The following is a 17,232-nucleotide window of genomic DNA, read 5'->3' as shown; positions in this document are numbered from 1 at the left end:
AAATTTGGTGGTTGAACATGATGCCAGCGATGATGTACGCTTGATTTTTAGACCAGGTTGGAAGTAGTTTTGCAGCAGCGCAGAGCAGACTGCACTCTCTTCCTTATATTATGCAATCAACAGAGGGGAATACAAACAGGAGTTTATGAGGAGACAAAACCACTCCATTCAGATGACTGCACACACACACACACATACACACACATACGCATACACATACACATACACATACACATACACATACATACACACAGCCTAATACAAACTGTTTACTTGACATATCCAAATGTTTCAAAGGAGCAGCTCAGGCGGGAAGTGATGCTCAAGGGTCCCATACCACTCACAGTGCTCTATATCTCTGCTTGTTTCCATCTCCACTAACAGATCTGGGGGCTGTGCGTGTGTGTGTTTGTGTGTATGTGTGTGTTGTCTGCCCTTAAACAGGAATCTATGTATCTTGATTTCTCATTTAGGTCAAGATCAACTTGGGGCCAGTGCTCTGCATTGTGTTCCTGCACTGTTGAATCAGCATGAAGTCCTGACCTCCCTGAGCCTCTTTCATCTGTTGTCAGCTGAGTTTAACAAATGCCAACAGGGTGACATTACTGTACTGAGATCAGCTCGTGCCTATCATAAACTACACAACACAGATCATAATTTAATCGGATTGTAATTGAGCAACTCTCTCCAGGTCCAGAAGAATTTCGAGACCTGTGTACTTTGGCGCACTCTAGTGGCTTTTTTATTTAACCTTAGGGACCATGGTGAGGGGCCCACCCATCCAGTCTGCCTTTGGCTGTATGCAGTCAAACTTGCACTTATTATGTTACTGTTTCTTCTGCTGAATTTCCAAAACTCCACATTTTGCCTCTGTGGACATAAGCCTGCACAAGTCCACAGCCTGTAAATGAATGCCAGATATGAAAGTTCCTCACCCTCACAGTGAGGCAGTTGTAAACGACGACTTCTCTTTTGCCCTGTAATAAAAGAAATGATCAACTGGCAGATGAACTGCATCCAGGCAGCAGCCCAGAACCTCAGAGACATGCTAGGTTGTATGGCAGCCTGACATACTGCACCAGAATCCATTCATCACTAGATTAAAGCGTGGCTGTGTCTTTACCCTGCTTTGGAAACATTTGATTCCATGAAACCATTTGCTGCTAAGTGAAACGCAACTCAGAGAAAAGTGCACTTATGAAACTCAAAATGCCTACATTTAATGAGTTCTGCCCGTTCAGATTATGCAATCTGATACTGGCCACACAGCCTGAAGAAAGAAAAAACGAATTACTGTGAAAATGTGAGTGTCAGGACCATGGACAGCGACCAAACACACAAACAAAAGGCCCCTTTGTCCAAGGCCTTCGCTTCATGTCAATGTTTCAAATTATACACCATCTCAACTGTCAAAAAATGGCAAACTGTTGCAGCACAACTGAGTGTACAGAGCATAAGACAGGATAAACCCCAGCTCGGTGCCAAATATTCATGCAAAACAGGCTTTTTCCATAAGTTTCAGCCAGGCAATAAAATTTCAAAAATTTGGGCATGGGCCCCATCTTTGCCTGAAACCAAGCATGAAGGAGCTCTATGTGTTCTCTGTGTCAGATGAAGGGCTGTTAAAACTTTATCAGGCGAGCGTTAATTGAGAACTAATGCACTGGTAATTCAGAGCAGTCACACAGAGTCAGTTCACTGCTGAATGAGATACAACCATGGTGACATTTAGACCATGTTGGGGCTTTTTGGAAAATCCACCACATGGCCATAGCCGTATGAGGGATGCCAGGCGAAAAGGGGGATGAAGGATGCCCGCCATCGTGTCTGGTTCTGCTTTAGACATTCATCCTCTCTGTCTCCAAGGATCATAACTTGTGTTAGAGGCAGGTTTCATGGTTTATGACTGGAAAATAAAATGCTGCATGTTTCCTGCAGGCGAAGCGATGATTTACAACTATGAATGATAAAGTGTGCACCCGCCTGACAGTGCGGATGTGTGAGGGCCGCTGAAGATCCAGACACGTCCGACATGTGGATGTGAGTGTGGTCATATAGCGAGTGTGGTCACCACAGTGTGGTTATATACATTGGAACACAGCACTGAGGGAAAGGCTCTGGCTCACTAGTAGGTATTAATACCTGACATCATCATCTCACGTAATTAGCACAGTGTCCACATCCTTCTCCAGTGACCATGGATTATTTCATGTGGTTCACAACTGGAACTGAAAACTTTACCAGTAAATCTTACCAAGAGCACAAATCCCCCAGGCTGTACTGTCTGCAGACATGCTTACTCATTTCAACGACTCCTCTGCAAAAAGCCAATCAGATGTGTTTATTGTTATCTTCTGCTTAAATTTGGACCTGATTATTTAAATACACAGAAAAATGTCTTGATCACCTGGCTCCAAGCTCAAACAGCCCACAGGACAGGCCTATCCCAGTCTCCACATGGCTCTTCCACTGATCTAAGGCAGGGGCCAGCGTGTGCCAGAAACTCTCTCTGGTGAGGTCGTCAGTCTTATGCTGAAACCGCAGGCGTGCGCCAGGCAGATCAATAATCCCCATCAGGCTCCACCACAAGTCACTCAAACCTCCAAGGGCAGGCAAGTGGAGGAGACCTACTGAGAATCTGATACTCTTTAAAATGTTGTCTGTGGAAGAGATGAGGACTCATCTTCCATGGCCCCGTCTCGCTTTTTAAAACATGACCTCCTGTTATGACATGAATCACATGGTCTGGTTAGATACTTCCTTCCCAGGCCTGAACCTCAGCTCTCACCTTCTGGATGGGTTGATGTCGATGTCACGTGCCAGTCATTATTCAGCATGAGAAAATCACTGTGGTGAGTGACGTGATCGAAGGAGTGGTATGTCAGTACCAAAGACAGAGTTGAAGCAATAATTATTTGCACCACACGGGGATGGGCATTACATCTACGTCACAGAGATAAGCAGTGTTTATCTGAAGAAGAAATACCAGGTAATCTTTGTACTCAAACTTCATGCTCAGAATGTAGTTTGTACTATATAATGTGTTATTCTTCTGTAAAAATGTAGCATAAAACAATGTCAAAGAGTATAATTTACAGTAATTTTCATTTTGGTTCAAGATGTACAAGGACACATCTCATCCAGCTACCATATATGAAAAATAGCCATCCTGTTACACATCCTTCTGGGTTAATTTAAAAATTTGGATATTTATTTTTGAGAAAAAAACACAACTCAGGTCTGTGATAATGACACATGGGTGGCTGAGGTTATCTTTCTGCTGTATGTATGATCATACTGAAAAACCTGAAGTGAAGAAGGAGAAAGTGTATGAGATAACCCAACAAATACAGCCCTTTCCTCTGCGGTTTGTAACAGTGGATAATACAGAGCAGGGCGAGAGGAGGGTAAAGCCAACTTCACGTCTGGCTGAAACACACGTGTCAGTCTCCTGGGTACAATATCTTTGGTAAACAGCAGCTAAATTTGACTTGTTCTTACGAGGGGCATCGGGGTCTATATGGCAGTATTTCTTAAACTATGGGTCTGGCCCTTAATTGGATCACAGGTCTGTTTCTGGTAGGTCCTCACACGTCAAACCCGCCAGTTTGTTTTAATCAGCTCAGATCTCAAAGCAAGACTCAGTTTACACAATTTATGCCTGAGCTCAAAAGGTTTACTAAACCTGGCTATAAATGTGTGCTGTGTGTGAGTCCCTGTCTGCCTATACAGACTCACTGTGCTATGGTGACCGAGCCAAGGCCAGTGACTGGTAGATCCACTGGGAGTGTAATAACAGATTAATGTGGCGTGCCAGGCCCCATGACCAGACATGCTTGACGTTAATGCTCCACTGTATATTATCCAGCTTGCAGAAATGTTGGATGTGAGCAATGGGATCCAAGGACAGGGATGTTTAGGTACTAATTACCAAACAGCAAGGCACAAGTCTCCCTCCATATTTCCTTACTCCTGTGGAAACACTAGGCAGGCTCCATTTATTTTCTTTGACTGTTGTTTCTGGCAAGACTGCGTCTCAGTAAACACCACTTGCCCACCATTGTAAATCCGACAGGCGCAGATCTTTCAAGTTAGACTCCTTTGAGGAAAAATGGAGACAGATCGGATGGCGGCGCTCGGGTTTTCCGTCTTAATGAGAGAGTGGAGAAGAGGGATGGCGTTTGATCCCTGGCATGGAAGCCTCTATTTAAGCCTGTCAACGGTCATCACTCTCTCTCTCTCTCTCTCCCCTTCTCTCCCACTCTGTTATGGATGGAGAAACAGACCTGCACCACTGGATTTGATCAACTCAGTCAGGCACACTTAACCCTTTTAGGGGAAAGGATCCAGGCTCCACCAGCACCTTCGCTATCACTCTGACAGACCGCTCACCCCTCACTTCATGACAACCTATAGCGATCAGTGCTGATTGATCACCTAGCTGAAAAATAAAACAAAAGGCAGAAGCAGATCTGTGAAAATATTATTTTATTTGTAGAGCTTTGCAAAGAGCAAGCCAAGTCATCATGCTCCAGTTTCATATCATATATTTTGTCCAAACCACACAAGAGCCTTAAGGTTCTTCATGGAAGTCTTGCAATAGTTGCAGCCTGACACCAAGCCAAAGACGATAAGCCCCAAGATAAATTTCCATCCTCCTCTGCGTGGACAATGAAACTTTTGAACTTAAACTTTTAGAGGTTGTGGAAGTTGACAGACTCCTCAGTGTGGAGGAAATGTGTCTTTGATGAAGGGCTGGAGGGCAGGGCTCCTGACCATTGTGGACCTGGCCTGGAAGACGCTTTTCATCGCGGCACTAATGGCTCTACCTAATCAGGCCTGATTGGGGCTGCTAAGTAAATATTCTCTCCATTCATAATGTCATGTAACTGAAGACAAAATCAATACCTAGACTGAACACTAATAGCTACAGGCAAAACAAATGTCTCAAGCTCGGGCTGCTATACATTTTTCAGAATGAGTCCATAAATGACATTGGCATGGACTCTGATACTTTCAAATAAAGGCACATAGTTCAGGATTTTTCATATCTTAAAATCCTAGTTTTTAGATTACGTTCAAATATTCAAATTTAAAACAGACTCATGCATACACACAATTCAGAGACAAGCTATAGATGTTTTCATCAACTAATTTTTGTTCTTTCGAACTCAGCATAGTGACTTATTTTTAAAATCAGGTCATCAGAAGCAGGCGTGGATTTTTAAAGTAAGTATAATCTAGAGCCGCAACACCTACAGTCATAAACGACAATCAAAATGGATCCGCATATTGCAACAGTCATGTTCAGCAAACAATTTAGAGCATCAATCACAGATGAATCAAGGTGTCTCCCCAGGAGCCAGAACTTGATAATAAACACTGGATTCAGACCAGACGTCTGTGGGCTTAGGTATAAATAGAGGGAAAGACCCCAACATCAGCAGCTAGTAAAATGTTTGGCCTCATGGGCCAGAGGAGTATGCATGAAGGAGAGCTCTGTGTTATGAGAAATAAATACAATCACGTGACAAATGCGTTATGTCCGAAATCCGACAACAGCAATGTTTAAATCTGGTTTGTGAATTAAGTTAATTCAGCTTGATTTATACCTTGCTCCTCTTCTATTCTGCAGTGTCTGTTTCTGTGATTACAACCCCATATACTATACACTCCGTACTGAACCTCTGAAATCCATCATGTGGAGCTGTAAACCAGTATGACCTCCCCTACAGCACATCTGCAACATCTGATCCGTTCACTGTGACAAATAATATGAAAATCTCACTGAAGAAGCCTCAAAAGGACAGTGGTGTGTGTGCGTGCGTGCGTGCGTGTATGTGTGTGTGTGTGTGTGTGTGTACAGGTTCTTCTATGGTTGCTGGACAAGTTTTACTCATACCAGTCTAGTGAGGACATGTTGGCCAGTCCTCACAACTTCAAATGGTTTTTTGAGGGTTAAGACTTGGTTTTAGGGTTAGAGTTAGGTTCAGGGTTAGGACATGAGACATGAGACATGAGACATGAGACATGAGTGTGTGTGTGTGTGTGTGTGTGTGTGTGTGTGTGTGTGTGTGTGTCGTGTCAGCTCGGCTCCGTTCACGAGTTACTTGGCCAGTCTCCCTGCCACATCCTTGTAGGCGTTTTCAATCTCTGCGTCGGCAGCGCAGGTGTTGGTGAACTCGTCCCGGCTGTAGGCGTTGTTCAGGTACCGCCACACGCCCGTCATGTCGGGCGGGATGTCGTAGTTGCGATATTTCTTCGCAACAACCTGCGGGAGAGGCGGCAAACCTGCTTCATAATGTCACACTCAGTCATTTAAAGTCCACAGTCACACCTCAGCATTGATGTGGTATGTTCAGTGCATTTCAAAAGGCATTTCAGTGTTGTTGTCATTTAGTGCTTGTCAGCTAATTGAATAAATATGACCAAGATGCATTTGGGACTTTTTTCTAGAAGAATCGACTGGAAAAGTGAGAGAAGGAGGAGTGAAATGTTTGAAATTAGCCTTGAAAGGACAACAGCTAGCTACTGTTAGCCGCACTGCTAAGCTAACCCATTGCTAACATGCTGGAGTATAGCAGCTAAGTTAGCATCAGCCATCTTACATAGGCATGTGCACAGCTGCTGTTACAGCCACAAGTCATCTTAAAGTGTCACCATGTTGTTTACCCTTATTTTGCCATCCATAAAGATAAATAAGAAAATTATAATCCCAGCCATAGCTTTAAAGGATGTAAACTAGTTAGATTTGTATTGGTGCACCTTTATGTTGTTGTTGTTGTTGTTGTTGTTGTTGTTGTTGTTGTTGCAGGATGTTAGTCTAGCCTACAGTTTTATGTTGTTTCTATCAGTGATTTTATTTTGAATATTTATGGCCCGTGTTCAGATAATCTGCTTTGGTTGACTAGGATGGCAGCACAGTAATTTCCATCTTTTTATGAATAACCTGAACTATTAACATTTTATACCCTTTGGAAAGTCACTGAAGAGTTTTAAACAGTTGATTGAAATAATCTAATAATGTGTACAGTATTTTCCTCTTCTTCACCTTGACTATGTGCAGTTTAGGCAGCAGGTTGCAATCTGCAAGAGTGAGCTCATTCCCGTCCAGGAAGCATCGATTGGAGCCTTTCTCCTCCTCCATGCAGTCTGCATCGATCTCATCTGGCAAAGGGCTGTTCAGGTAGTCATCCAGCTTCTTCAGGGCTTTGGTTAAACCTTTCTCTAGAACTAAACACATACACACACACAAAACAATGCATTTAAGCTGAAACTGACCTGACCTCTGCAGTGATAGCCTCACTAGGTGGCAGCACAGCAAAATATGTGAGTCAGAGTAAGCCTCATATATTGGACTCTGCTACTACCTAGTGGAGGAATATGATAGTGTCTGACTTTTGTGTTCTCTCTGTCTGTGAGTGTAAATGGCACAAAATGAGCAGCCCACCAGCGTTGGCCTCGGATTTGGTGTTCTTGATGTAGGCTGAGAACTTGGCGAAGATGTCATTTCCAGCTGTGTTGGACTGTCTTTGCTTGGCGGACAGTTTGGGATACCTGAACAGACGGGGGGGGGGGGGCACAGAGGCAGGAGACAGTCAGAGACACAGTCAGACTAAACCATCTGGATAGCATTAACACCTGGGCTGGAGCTCAACTCAGACTGAAAACATGTAACACACTCACACAGAGTTGGCCGCCTGCCCCTTAGGCTCCCTCACACTAAGGTCCATTTATAATGTAAAAAACTTTACAGGCAATAAAAGAAAGATTTAGTTAAACTGACAGTTTTCTCTACAGCTGCTCACAGTGACTCTGACTGCTTTTTTTTTTTTTTTTGAAACGGCAATAACAAATACTAAACCTGTCTTGCTTTTTCTAAAATGACACTAAAGTCTTGGTTTTGTTTCCGAGAATTAAATATGCAAAAGTATCCGAGATAAACAGCCACCAAGCAAAGATTTACAGACTGTTGCATCAGTTAACATCAGTCCTCATCATATCCAGCGCTCCTAGCCAAAAGTACTACAATGTGTGTATACTCAGTGATAATCTGATATTGTAAACTACATGTTGTAAAACCTTCCAGTTGAATTACTTTGGAGGACAGAGCACTTCCTCAAGAAACTCCTCAATCTTGTTGATATCAGTCTTGACCTCTCCATTGAAGGTCAGGAAAGGAGGGTGTGTTCCCGGGGCTAGGTTTTGCAGATCTGCTGGCTTTCTAGCGAGCACAAAAAAGAAAGCAGTTTGTCATAGGGATGAAGTGCGGTTTCATGTTAGGATCTTTCATTTGGGTAAGCTAACCTCTTGAGGTCGACGGTGGTGACGTTGAACACGACTCCTTTGAGCCAGAGGATCATGAAGAGACGCTGAGAGAACGGACAGTTTCCAATGCTTTCTCCATCACTGCCTGCCTGCACACAAACACAAGATGACAGCAAACAAGGCAGTCTGGTGAAATAGTGCATACAGTGGGTGGACTGCTCATAGTGTACTGTAATCCAGTATGACAACAGAAACAAGCAGTGTTAGTGTAAATGGCCATAGATTTTAATCAGCTCTGACATATTCTCAACAAAACTGAACATGAAATATCTTACAAACATACACACATACACATATTTCAGTCATGTTTACAGTGGATTAACTTTTCTGTTATTGTTCTTTCTGAACTGAGCTCTGTTCATCTCTGCAGAACACATTTCTCAGATTATTGCCCTCAGAGGTGCAAGAGCTGAGCAGGCTGATATCTGAAGGGAAGGAGATAAGTGTTTTGTTTTAGGTCACATATGTGGATGGACTGGGGCTGTGCCCCTGCATGTTGTGGAACAACATCTTGTTCACAGAGCCGGCCAATAGAGAAATAAGATCTGTGATGCTTGGTCATAAGGTTGCCTACTCATGGTTAAATGCAGTACATATTTGGATTTGGTGACTGTTATCTTGAATGTTAACTGTTATCTTGCTGTGTGACTGTTAAGGTTCTTAACAGAAGTGCCATGGGTTGTATAACTGTAAATACTGCACAAAGAAGTATAAATGCGTCAGCCTTAAATCCCTGTTACAGCTTTGTGATAAGGACAGAGTCATACTAAAGCTACTCTCTGGGAAGCCTCCATTTTATCCTGCAGCCTATCCTATCGCGGGTTTGGGGAGGGGGTGGCAGACAACCGCTCATGCTCAATTCACACCTACAGCCATTTTAGAGTCACCAAATAACCTAAACTCCATGCCTCTGAACTATGGGAGGAAGCCAGAGTACGCACACAGACCAAGGGTAGAACATGCACCAAGAGGCCCTGGGCTTTACCCTTCTTTCTGTGGGTGACAGTGCCAAGCACCGTTTCACCGTGCCGCACACATTCCAGGAATCTGCTCCCATGTTCTTATGCAGAAACAATTAAGTATTCAGGTATTCAATGTCATTTAAACAACAATACCTAACTTGCTATATAGAAAAATGCCCCCCCCCCCCCGAATTTTATTGTTTTAAAAAGTGTATTATATTGTTGGATTACTGATACATTAATGTGTTAAAGGTGTTTTGTATGTTGCTGGTGAAGTTGGAGGTGAACTGTTTTTTATATTAATAGTATCAGTATCAAATAAATGTTAAGGTGAAAACTCTTGCTTGAAAAAGTACCTAAAAATTGTAATTAGGTGTTTTTTGTGAAGATGCACTTATTACGTTTCCCCAATGTTTATGTTGTTTGCCTCACAGCTGAGTATGGGACACAGAAACAATAGTGATGCTACTGATAGAATCCCTTACTTCCCATTGTATACAGTACTTGTGTGTGTACATGCGGTGATATCATGTGTCGGCATGTATAGATACAAAGCACAGCACCAGCAGAGACACCTGATCCGGGCCCAGCTAAATTATACATACCGATTCCATCACCTGGTTCCAGTGATGGAAAGTAAATAAGTATATTTACTCGAGTAATGTAGTTAGGTATAATTTTGAGGTATTTGAACTTAATGTGAGTATTCCCACTTTCATAATTTTGATTATACTTTTTATTGCACTATATATCTGATAACTCTAGTTACTTTTTACACATTAGTAAATACACACAATAAATGAAAATGCAGTACAATCATAAAACGTTATTGACTCCCAATGGGAAATTCACAAGCTATCAGTATATAAATTACTTTAAATTTTATGTGTGTAAGATAGTTAATATTTGCTCCATATGTAGCATTATAGTGATGTACATAATAATCATAATCCAGTAATATGTATTGATGTGGCCCAGAACATGTCACAAATTAAATTCAATGATTTACTTAGATGTAGTACCAGCAGCCACTTCACAAGAAATAATACTACAATGAAGTGGAAAACATTTTGTCATTCAATCCATGTGTCCAGCTCTACACAGCTCCTAGTAAAGACCAGAAAACTGAGGTGTCAGTCAGTCTGAAAGTAGCTGAGCCAACTGTATGTATGCCAGCCATTGATGCTCTCAGTGTGTGAATTGGTATGGCTAGGTTCAGCAGCACTGTGGTAACACAATACACAGCAGCTGATAACTGTCAATCAGCATCTAGAACATAGAGGACAAAAGCTGTCACACACAACTGGGGCCTGTGAGCATGAGGAACGTGAGTGGATGATAATACTGCAGTTCTTGTCTATTAACTCTTTGAACTCGTGTACAAATACTTACTTCCAACAGAAAGATCAAATATTGAGAATCAGAGTAAATTATATGTTGCATTTTCTTTCCTAAAGCACTTTATAAAAGCTGTTCAAATGCTTTTTTTTAATCACCTCAACTGTACAATTTGTCCAGTATGTACCACGTTCCTCAAGTGCCTGAATTTTATCACAGCATGCCACTACAGAAAATTAGAGTGCTAGAATATATAACCTTCTGATTTTCAGCAACCTTGATGAAGGTTTAGGCAACTGTTTCAAGTGTCTTACTGGGCAGCCTCAGTATAGACGCCCAGAAGGAAGTAACACTTAAAGGTAATTTAGTGTTATACTTTCATCAAGGGGGAGGACTGAAAACAGTAGAATTAGTCTGTGAAATTTTTGCAGCTGACTTTTATTCTCAAGAATTGGTTACATTCCCAAAATAGTGCACGCTATATTTACCATTCTGAAACCAATCATATTTTTTTATAATGACCCATGTTTCAAATTCCACATCTATGTTTGTACGGCTTTCTTTTAGCCATAGTCTCCGTCTTAGCTGAGAATATCCTGATGACCTCGAGCACCACAGAACACTATATATACTGCATAAATAAAACGGTATAGTGTTAATTATGATGAGTAAGTTGAAACATGTTGGAGTACTCCTTTAATGACTATGAATTATATCTCAATCCAGGGATACATAATCAGAGTACTGATGTAAACTAATGTAAAGCCCATGTTTTTACGTTTTCTTTCAGTGCAGAGATCCTTTTCCTCATTAAGTGGAACAAACAGAGCTAAGATTCAGCTCTGCAGACCACAGAAGGCCCCAGAATAACCCAAAAATATTTAAACTGTGTCATGCGATCTTGAATGGAGTGCACAGTGAAAAACTGAGGGCCTTAAGGAGACTCCGACCATGCAAGATTCTCTGTCCATCTAGGTCACATCTCAGATGGCAGCATGTGGAAAAAGTTATTTCAGCATTGCCAGTGCTGTGGAGACCGTCCCATATATGAACTGCATCAAATTGGCTCTGCATAAACACACATCACAGAGTCACAAGTTTGTTTGGTTTCATTAAAAACAGCATTTATTGAAAAAGAGCTTGGACTCTTTAAATGAAAAAATACAAATGATGTACTAGGAATTGACATTTACTGAATCAGCAGAGGAACACAATGGCACGGTTTAATGATACAGGCTAATCATGTTGTCTCTGAGCTTTAAGTTACCAAGCTGACTGGTTTCCTAGGAGGTGGATTTTGCCTGGAACCAGCTTTCACACCAGCTAATTGGCAGCACATGAGCTTTTCCACCTGCTTCCACTTCATCTGCCTCAGGTAAAGTCACCTGCCTCTTAACATTTCTCTGGGGGCCTTAAATGCATTTGCCTATGGTGAGCAAAACAGCAGTGTTGTACCTACAATACTGAAGGTAACACTTCCAAATACTTGAATTGTAAGAAGAGAGTTACTGATTTAAAAGGATGTGGGGAAGGAAAATAAATGTCAGTTTCTTTGAGAATTAGCCCAACATGCTCTAGTTAATGAAATCTAAAAACAGCATCCTAATCAATTACATAATGCAGTCCTTCTCTTTAGGATGTTTGAAGTAATGGCAACATGGCAGTGCAGTGTCATCAGCAAGCGGCTTCAGTATCAGTGTCACACCAGTCTGAGGTCAACATGGAGCATGGTCTGCTGGTGCTGCTGTAACTCTACCTCTATTATTGGGTTACATGAGCATCCAGAATACTCAGTAATGCTACCACTGACATAAAACTATCCTCCATGAAAATGTCGCTTCAGACAATACTGTAACTATTGTTTTGTCTTACCTTGACAAAAAGTTCTATATCAGGGTCTCTGTCTTGGCCATTAGTGGACATGATGCCTGGTTTTGTTAGTCCTTTAAACTATAGTCCTTATCGTTGGAGGTTTACATCTTCCATTAAAAACATGGAAACACCTAGATATCTTCTTTGAGATTATCCTTTCTCTGCTGATAGCTGTCTCTCACACCTAACGAAGCTTGTCTTGGTTCTGTTCCCCTTTCGCTTTTTATTTCCTGATTTGAGATTTCCACCACCTTTTGATCCTGTAAAGGCTGTTTTCTCCCTTGGTTATGTCCTGCAGGTGAGGCTGAGCATTGGCTCAGGGCGCAGTTAGAGACCAGTGCTCTGATTTAGACACAGATGCAGAGTTGAAGTAGCTCTCACAGACAGAGTGGAAAACAGGTGTCGGTCAACACCGGGGGGTGGAGCCCCATCTCTCTCTTCCCACCACTGCAAACAAACTCCTTTGTATCCCACACCTATTCTCTTATCTCTCCCTCCTTTCCCAAACTGCTCATCTCATACTTTTATTTTATTATTCACAAGTGGTCTTTTAGCTTGTTTTTGTCAAATTAAGTGAAGGAACATTTCCACAAACTAAAAAGAATACAATCACGTCCCTTAACATGATTAACAAATGTGGATTTATATTTGTGTCCATCAGGGTAAGAGCATGTGAACAACTGCATTCATTTTTAAAGAGTCAGGTTATATTTGCTCACCAGTTATTTCAATTATTATTAATTATTAAAATGATTAATTTGGAATGCATGCTTTTGGTTTTAAGGCAGGTATTGGCATTTATTTACAGAAATCGTGTATGCAGGAGAACAAAAATGTAAGCAGGTCCAGTTGTTAAAATGGTGTGTAAATCTGTCAACTCTGAATGATAAATTAATGGAAAATGAGAAAGATGAAGTGGGTAGAGCTATTTTTTTAAAGCTGTCTCTATTTATAGAGCAGCCCCCTCTCCTGGCTGACATGTCAACATGCAGCACAAACCAATTATTGGATCAATGTGGAAAAAAAGTTTCATCATCAATGTTAGGTAAAACAAGTAGTTTCTAAAAGTGAAATTTTAGGTTTGACCTGTATATAATAATGAGTTTCACTTAAAGTTTTTTTTTTCATACATGTGTGTGTGTGTTTTTCTAAACTCTCCAATCACAGGTGGAGTTCAGTCAGGTTTTGGCCACATCTTCAAGGATAATTCAAGCAAATGAGGACACACCTGACCACAGCAGAGGCTCAAAATACTTTTGTAAGTGAGATTTCAGTTTTTGATTTTTAATAGATATGCAAACCTTTCTAAAAACATTTTTTTGCTTTGTAATTATGGGTTATTGAGTGTAGATTGATGAGGAGCATGGCAGCACAGTGAAATGTGGTGCACAAAGTGGAGGTGTGTTTTCTGAAGCTATTGTGGCAAACCAGCAAATAAACATATTTGAAATGAATGTTCCTTTATGTATTTCCAAATCATTAATGATTACAAAGAAATAAGTATTTCTGCCTTTGAGACAAAAGAAAGCACAAACTACTGACTGGGTGGGCTAATCATTCACCCGAACATCAAACAGTAACAGACATTTTGTATCTTACAAGAGCAGAGGGCAGTGTTGAACTCTCTTCTTGTAACGACATACACTTGCCAAATGTGACAACCAAGCAATGGGCAGATAAACCATATGAGTGACAACATGAATATAGGTTTAAAGGCTTCTCAGTGATAACGTATTCTGTAGTGGAGTCCTGTAAGCTTTCAGCATGGACAGATGATCGCAAAACCCTTCTGCCTACTTTTATAGTGCTCCATTATATTTATGGCGGTCATTGAAGAGTAAACTATTGGGAAATCCACCCAGAGGCTGGATTCACTCAGATAGGAAGACAAGATAGAGGAGAGGGGGAGGAGCAGTATGCAGAGCAGGGGCAAAGTATGTTGTCACTTCTCTGGTGAACTATGGCCAGTGTTTATCATAAGTGTGATATAACAATTTCAAGATAGCATAACTGTTGTATGTGTCAAACATAGTGTAAATGTGCTATATGCTAAGGTTATTGAGTTTCTAGTGTCTACTCAAGTGAATTCCTATATCCCACCACTGTTGTTATTAACCAGCAAAAAAAAGAGGTGAAAATAAGCTGCAACAATAATATATAATACTTGAGAAGTAAAAGGCTTCTCTAGGCCGATGGCTTGATAACAGACACAAGATGCTTGTTATTTTTACTGAAAATCTTCCCTTGGTAAAACTTATAACATTAGACATCCAATATGTTTCTCTTATGATAATGCAGTGTTCATAAAATTGGTTTTGGAAACAAAACAGTGTTGAATTTGGCAAAGCTAAATGCTAATAGTCCCTGTCTCAGAAATAGGAGCCGAGCCGCTAGAGTCCAGCCCACTCACTCTCGATCTCTGTTGCCCAATCAGCAAAGTGACCCATGCATCTGCTGATAGTACACCTCCCAGACCAGCTCTATCATAAAAGCAGCAATACACACAGTCACATTTGCTCCGGCATGCAGTTCACCCGCGGTTTCTATGGCCTTACAGTAAACAGGTTAATCATTACATCAGTCCGCCACCAGATTAAAGTCCCTGACAACGGTGCTAATTCTCTGAAATCACTGCTTTCATGACATTTCTTTGTGCAATCAATATGTTGTCACAGGTATTTTTGAATGTACCTCTGTTTAATAGAGTTATTTCAGTACATTTGCTCTGAGTCACTGACTTCATTAGAAAATCAAGTGTTTGCACTAGCTCTAAAAAAAAGGTTCTAAGTTTCTGTTTTCTAGTTCTTCACATAATATTTATACCTGTCATGGTGCTTGAGTATTACTTATACAACCTTAGTGTTGTGGTTCTGTGTTTTCACAGTCTGCTTTAGGTCTTATAACCAACATATAATCCAGACAGTCAAGTGTCTTCAGTGTGTAAAGTTACATAGCAAATCAGATGTGTTCAGATCTGAACTTTGATTGTGAAATTCCTCATTGATGTTATATAATTACTGTCATAGCATGACCTCAGATATGACTTAGCAACTGGGCAAGACACCTGCATCAATAGAAAAAAACTGATGTTGCACGTTCGTATGTTTTCTGGACATATAATCTTTGCTATGCAGTATATTTTATATAAACTTTATATAAACTTTTTAAAGTTACACTCATGCACAGGGTGAAAATATCTTATTTTTTATATATGATAACTAGAATTGAAAGACTATATGAATGGCAAAACAGGTTTAGTAATTACTGACTGGCTGTAATCAAAATCAATTTTTGGTCCATCTCCAAATGCAAAATATGCTAATTGGTTGTAACGTGTATTCAGTCAAGGGGGGTGAACTGAAACACATCAGCAGCCGACATAAAAAACAATAAGTTTTGGGGTGAGGTTTTGGGAACTGAACCCTGCACAGAGGTTCCCGAGTCGTCTGACCCGTAGGTCACTCTCACCTTGACGAACAGAGAGATGTCGGGCTGGCTGGGGTCCGCCGGTGCAGCGCTGCTCTCATCCAGGGTGACATTCTCCAGAGTTTTCAGGCTGTAGTCGACAGGCTCCGCCGGCCTGGCGACAGTGTTAGGGTGGGTGTACGCCATCAGCATCCCGTCCTCGGCATTATCCTCTTCCTGTATTCTGGGCTGTGTCAGTGGGTCGTTGGACGCGGGTCCGGGGCTGCCCGAGGACGCAGAGGAGGCCGATGAGCGCCTTGATCCGTTCAACTCCTCCGCCACCGCTGCTTTTTGCTCCGTGACTTTCTTCACCTTCCCCGAGGTTTTTTTAACTTCGTCGTCATCGCTGGATGAAGGGCTGGAGGTGCTGTGTCTGTCCCCGTCCGTGATGTTCATATAGACCGGCGAGCTGCGCTCTCTGTCCGCACACGCGTGGACCTGCACCTCGCTGTTCAGTCTCGCCTCGCTTAAGTTTTCAGATTTGGACTCTCGGTCGGGGCTGTCGGCTCCATCACGGCGGTCTTCATGCGCATTTCCCTCATCTACTTTGTCATATATGTTGTCCATGTTTTTTTGTTGTTGTTTTTTTTTGTTTTTGGTGGGCAGACCTGATGTTTAAGGTGGAGGAGAAGAGCTGGAGCGGTCAAGGTGGTGGCACACTGTCCTCCTGCCTCTGGCTGATTGAGCGCCTGGGCAAATTCTAGCGATAACTCATGAAAGACCTTTGATCCTGCAAGTTAACAAGAGAGTAATGGGAAAGCTCGGGACTGTGCCTTCAAGGACATTTGGCAGAGAGAGGGAACCTTAGTTAAAGTGTGACATCTTATAAGTGTAGTAAGTCACACACAGGAATGTTTATTATGTTTCTAGAGGTGGAGGCCTACAGTTTATGTTGCCAGCCCTGCTCAGTCTTGAAGTAGCTACAAAAACAAAAAGTTGACAAAACTGCAAATACCAGACAAAAATTAGATGGTTTAATTAAGTCTTGGCCTTCAGTTTGTCCAAATTCTTTCGATCCTCCTTATCTGCTCCAGGTTAGAGTAACTCATACTTTCACGCTGTCGTCACAACTTTGAATTTACATTTCTGAACTTTTAGTTTCTTGCTTTGTAATTATTATGACTAATGCTTTTAAGTTAAGGTTAGCTCACTTTTGCTGAACATATAAAGGTATAAATTGTGATATACCTTTTTCTGAATCTTGCTGTTTTTTTGTTTCATAATCTTTGTCAAGTCAGAAACTTTCAGTCTATTTTTTTATGGAAAG

At 41.5% G+C, this 17,232-nt stretch overlaps 1 protein-coding gene across 1 annotated transcript; it reads right to left on the bottom strand.

Annotated features, from left to right (window-relative positions):
* Nucleotides 1–4,480: 4,480 nt before the first annotated feature.
* On the bottom strand, nt 4,481–16,713 carry clic5b (chloride intracellular channel 5b). Its single transcript, XM_026319099.2, has 6 exons — nt 15,969–16,713; nt 8,308–8,417; nt 8,099–8,224; nt 7,451–7,557; nt 7,052–7,233; nt 4,481–6,271 (listed from the first exon to the last, which is right to left on the bottom strand). The coding sequence occupies exons 1-6, from the start codon at nt 16,530–16,532 to the stop codon at nt 6,107–6,109; spliced, it is 1,254 nt and encodes a 417-aa protein (XP_026174884.1). The 5' UTR covers nt 16,533–16,713; the 3' UTR covers nt 4,481–6,106.
* Nucleotides 16,714–17,232: the final 519 nt, after the last annotated feature.

This window comes from Mastacembelus armatus, chromosome 24 (genome assembly GCF_900324485.2).
Source record: "Mastacembelus armatus chromosome 24, fMasArm1.2, whole genome shotgun sequence".
Lineage (NCBI taxonomy): Eukaryota > Metazoa > Chordata > Actinopteri > Synbranchiformes > Mastacembelidae > Mastacembelus > Mastacembelus armatus.
The sequence above is the reverse complement of the archived record's forward strand: the minus strand, read 5'-3'. Positions and strand labels throughout refer to the sequence as shown.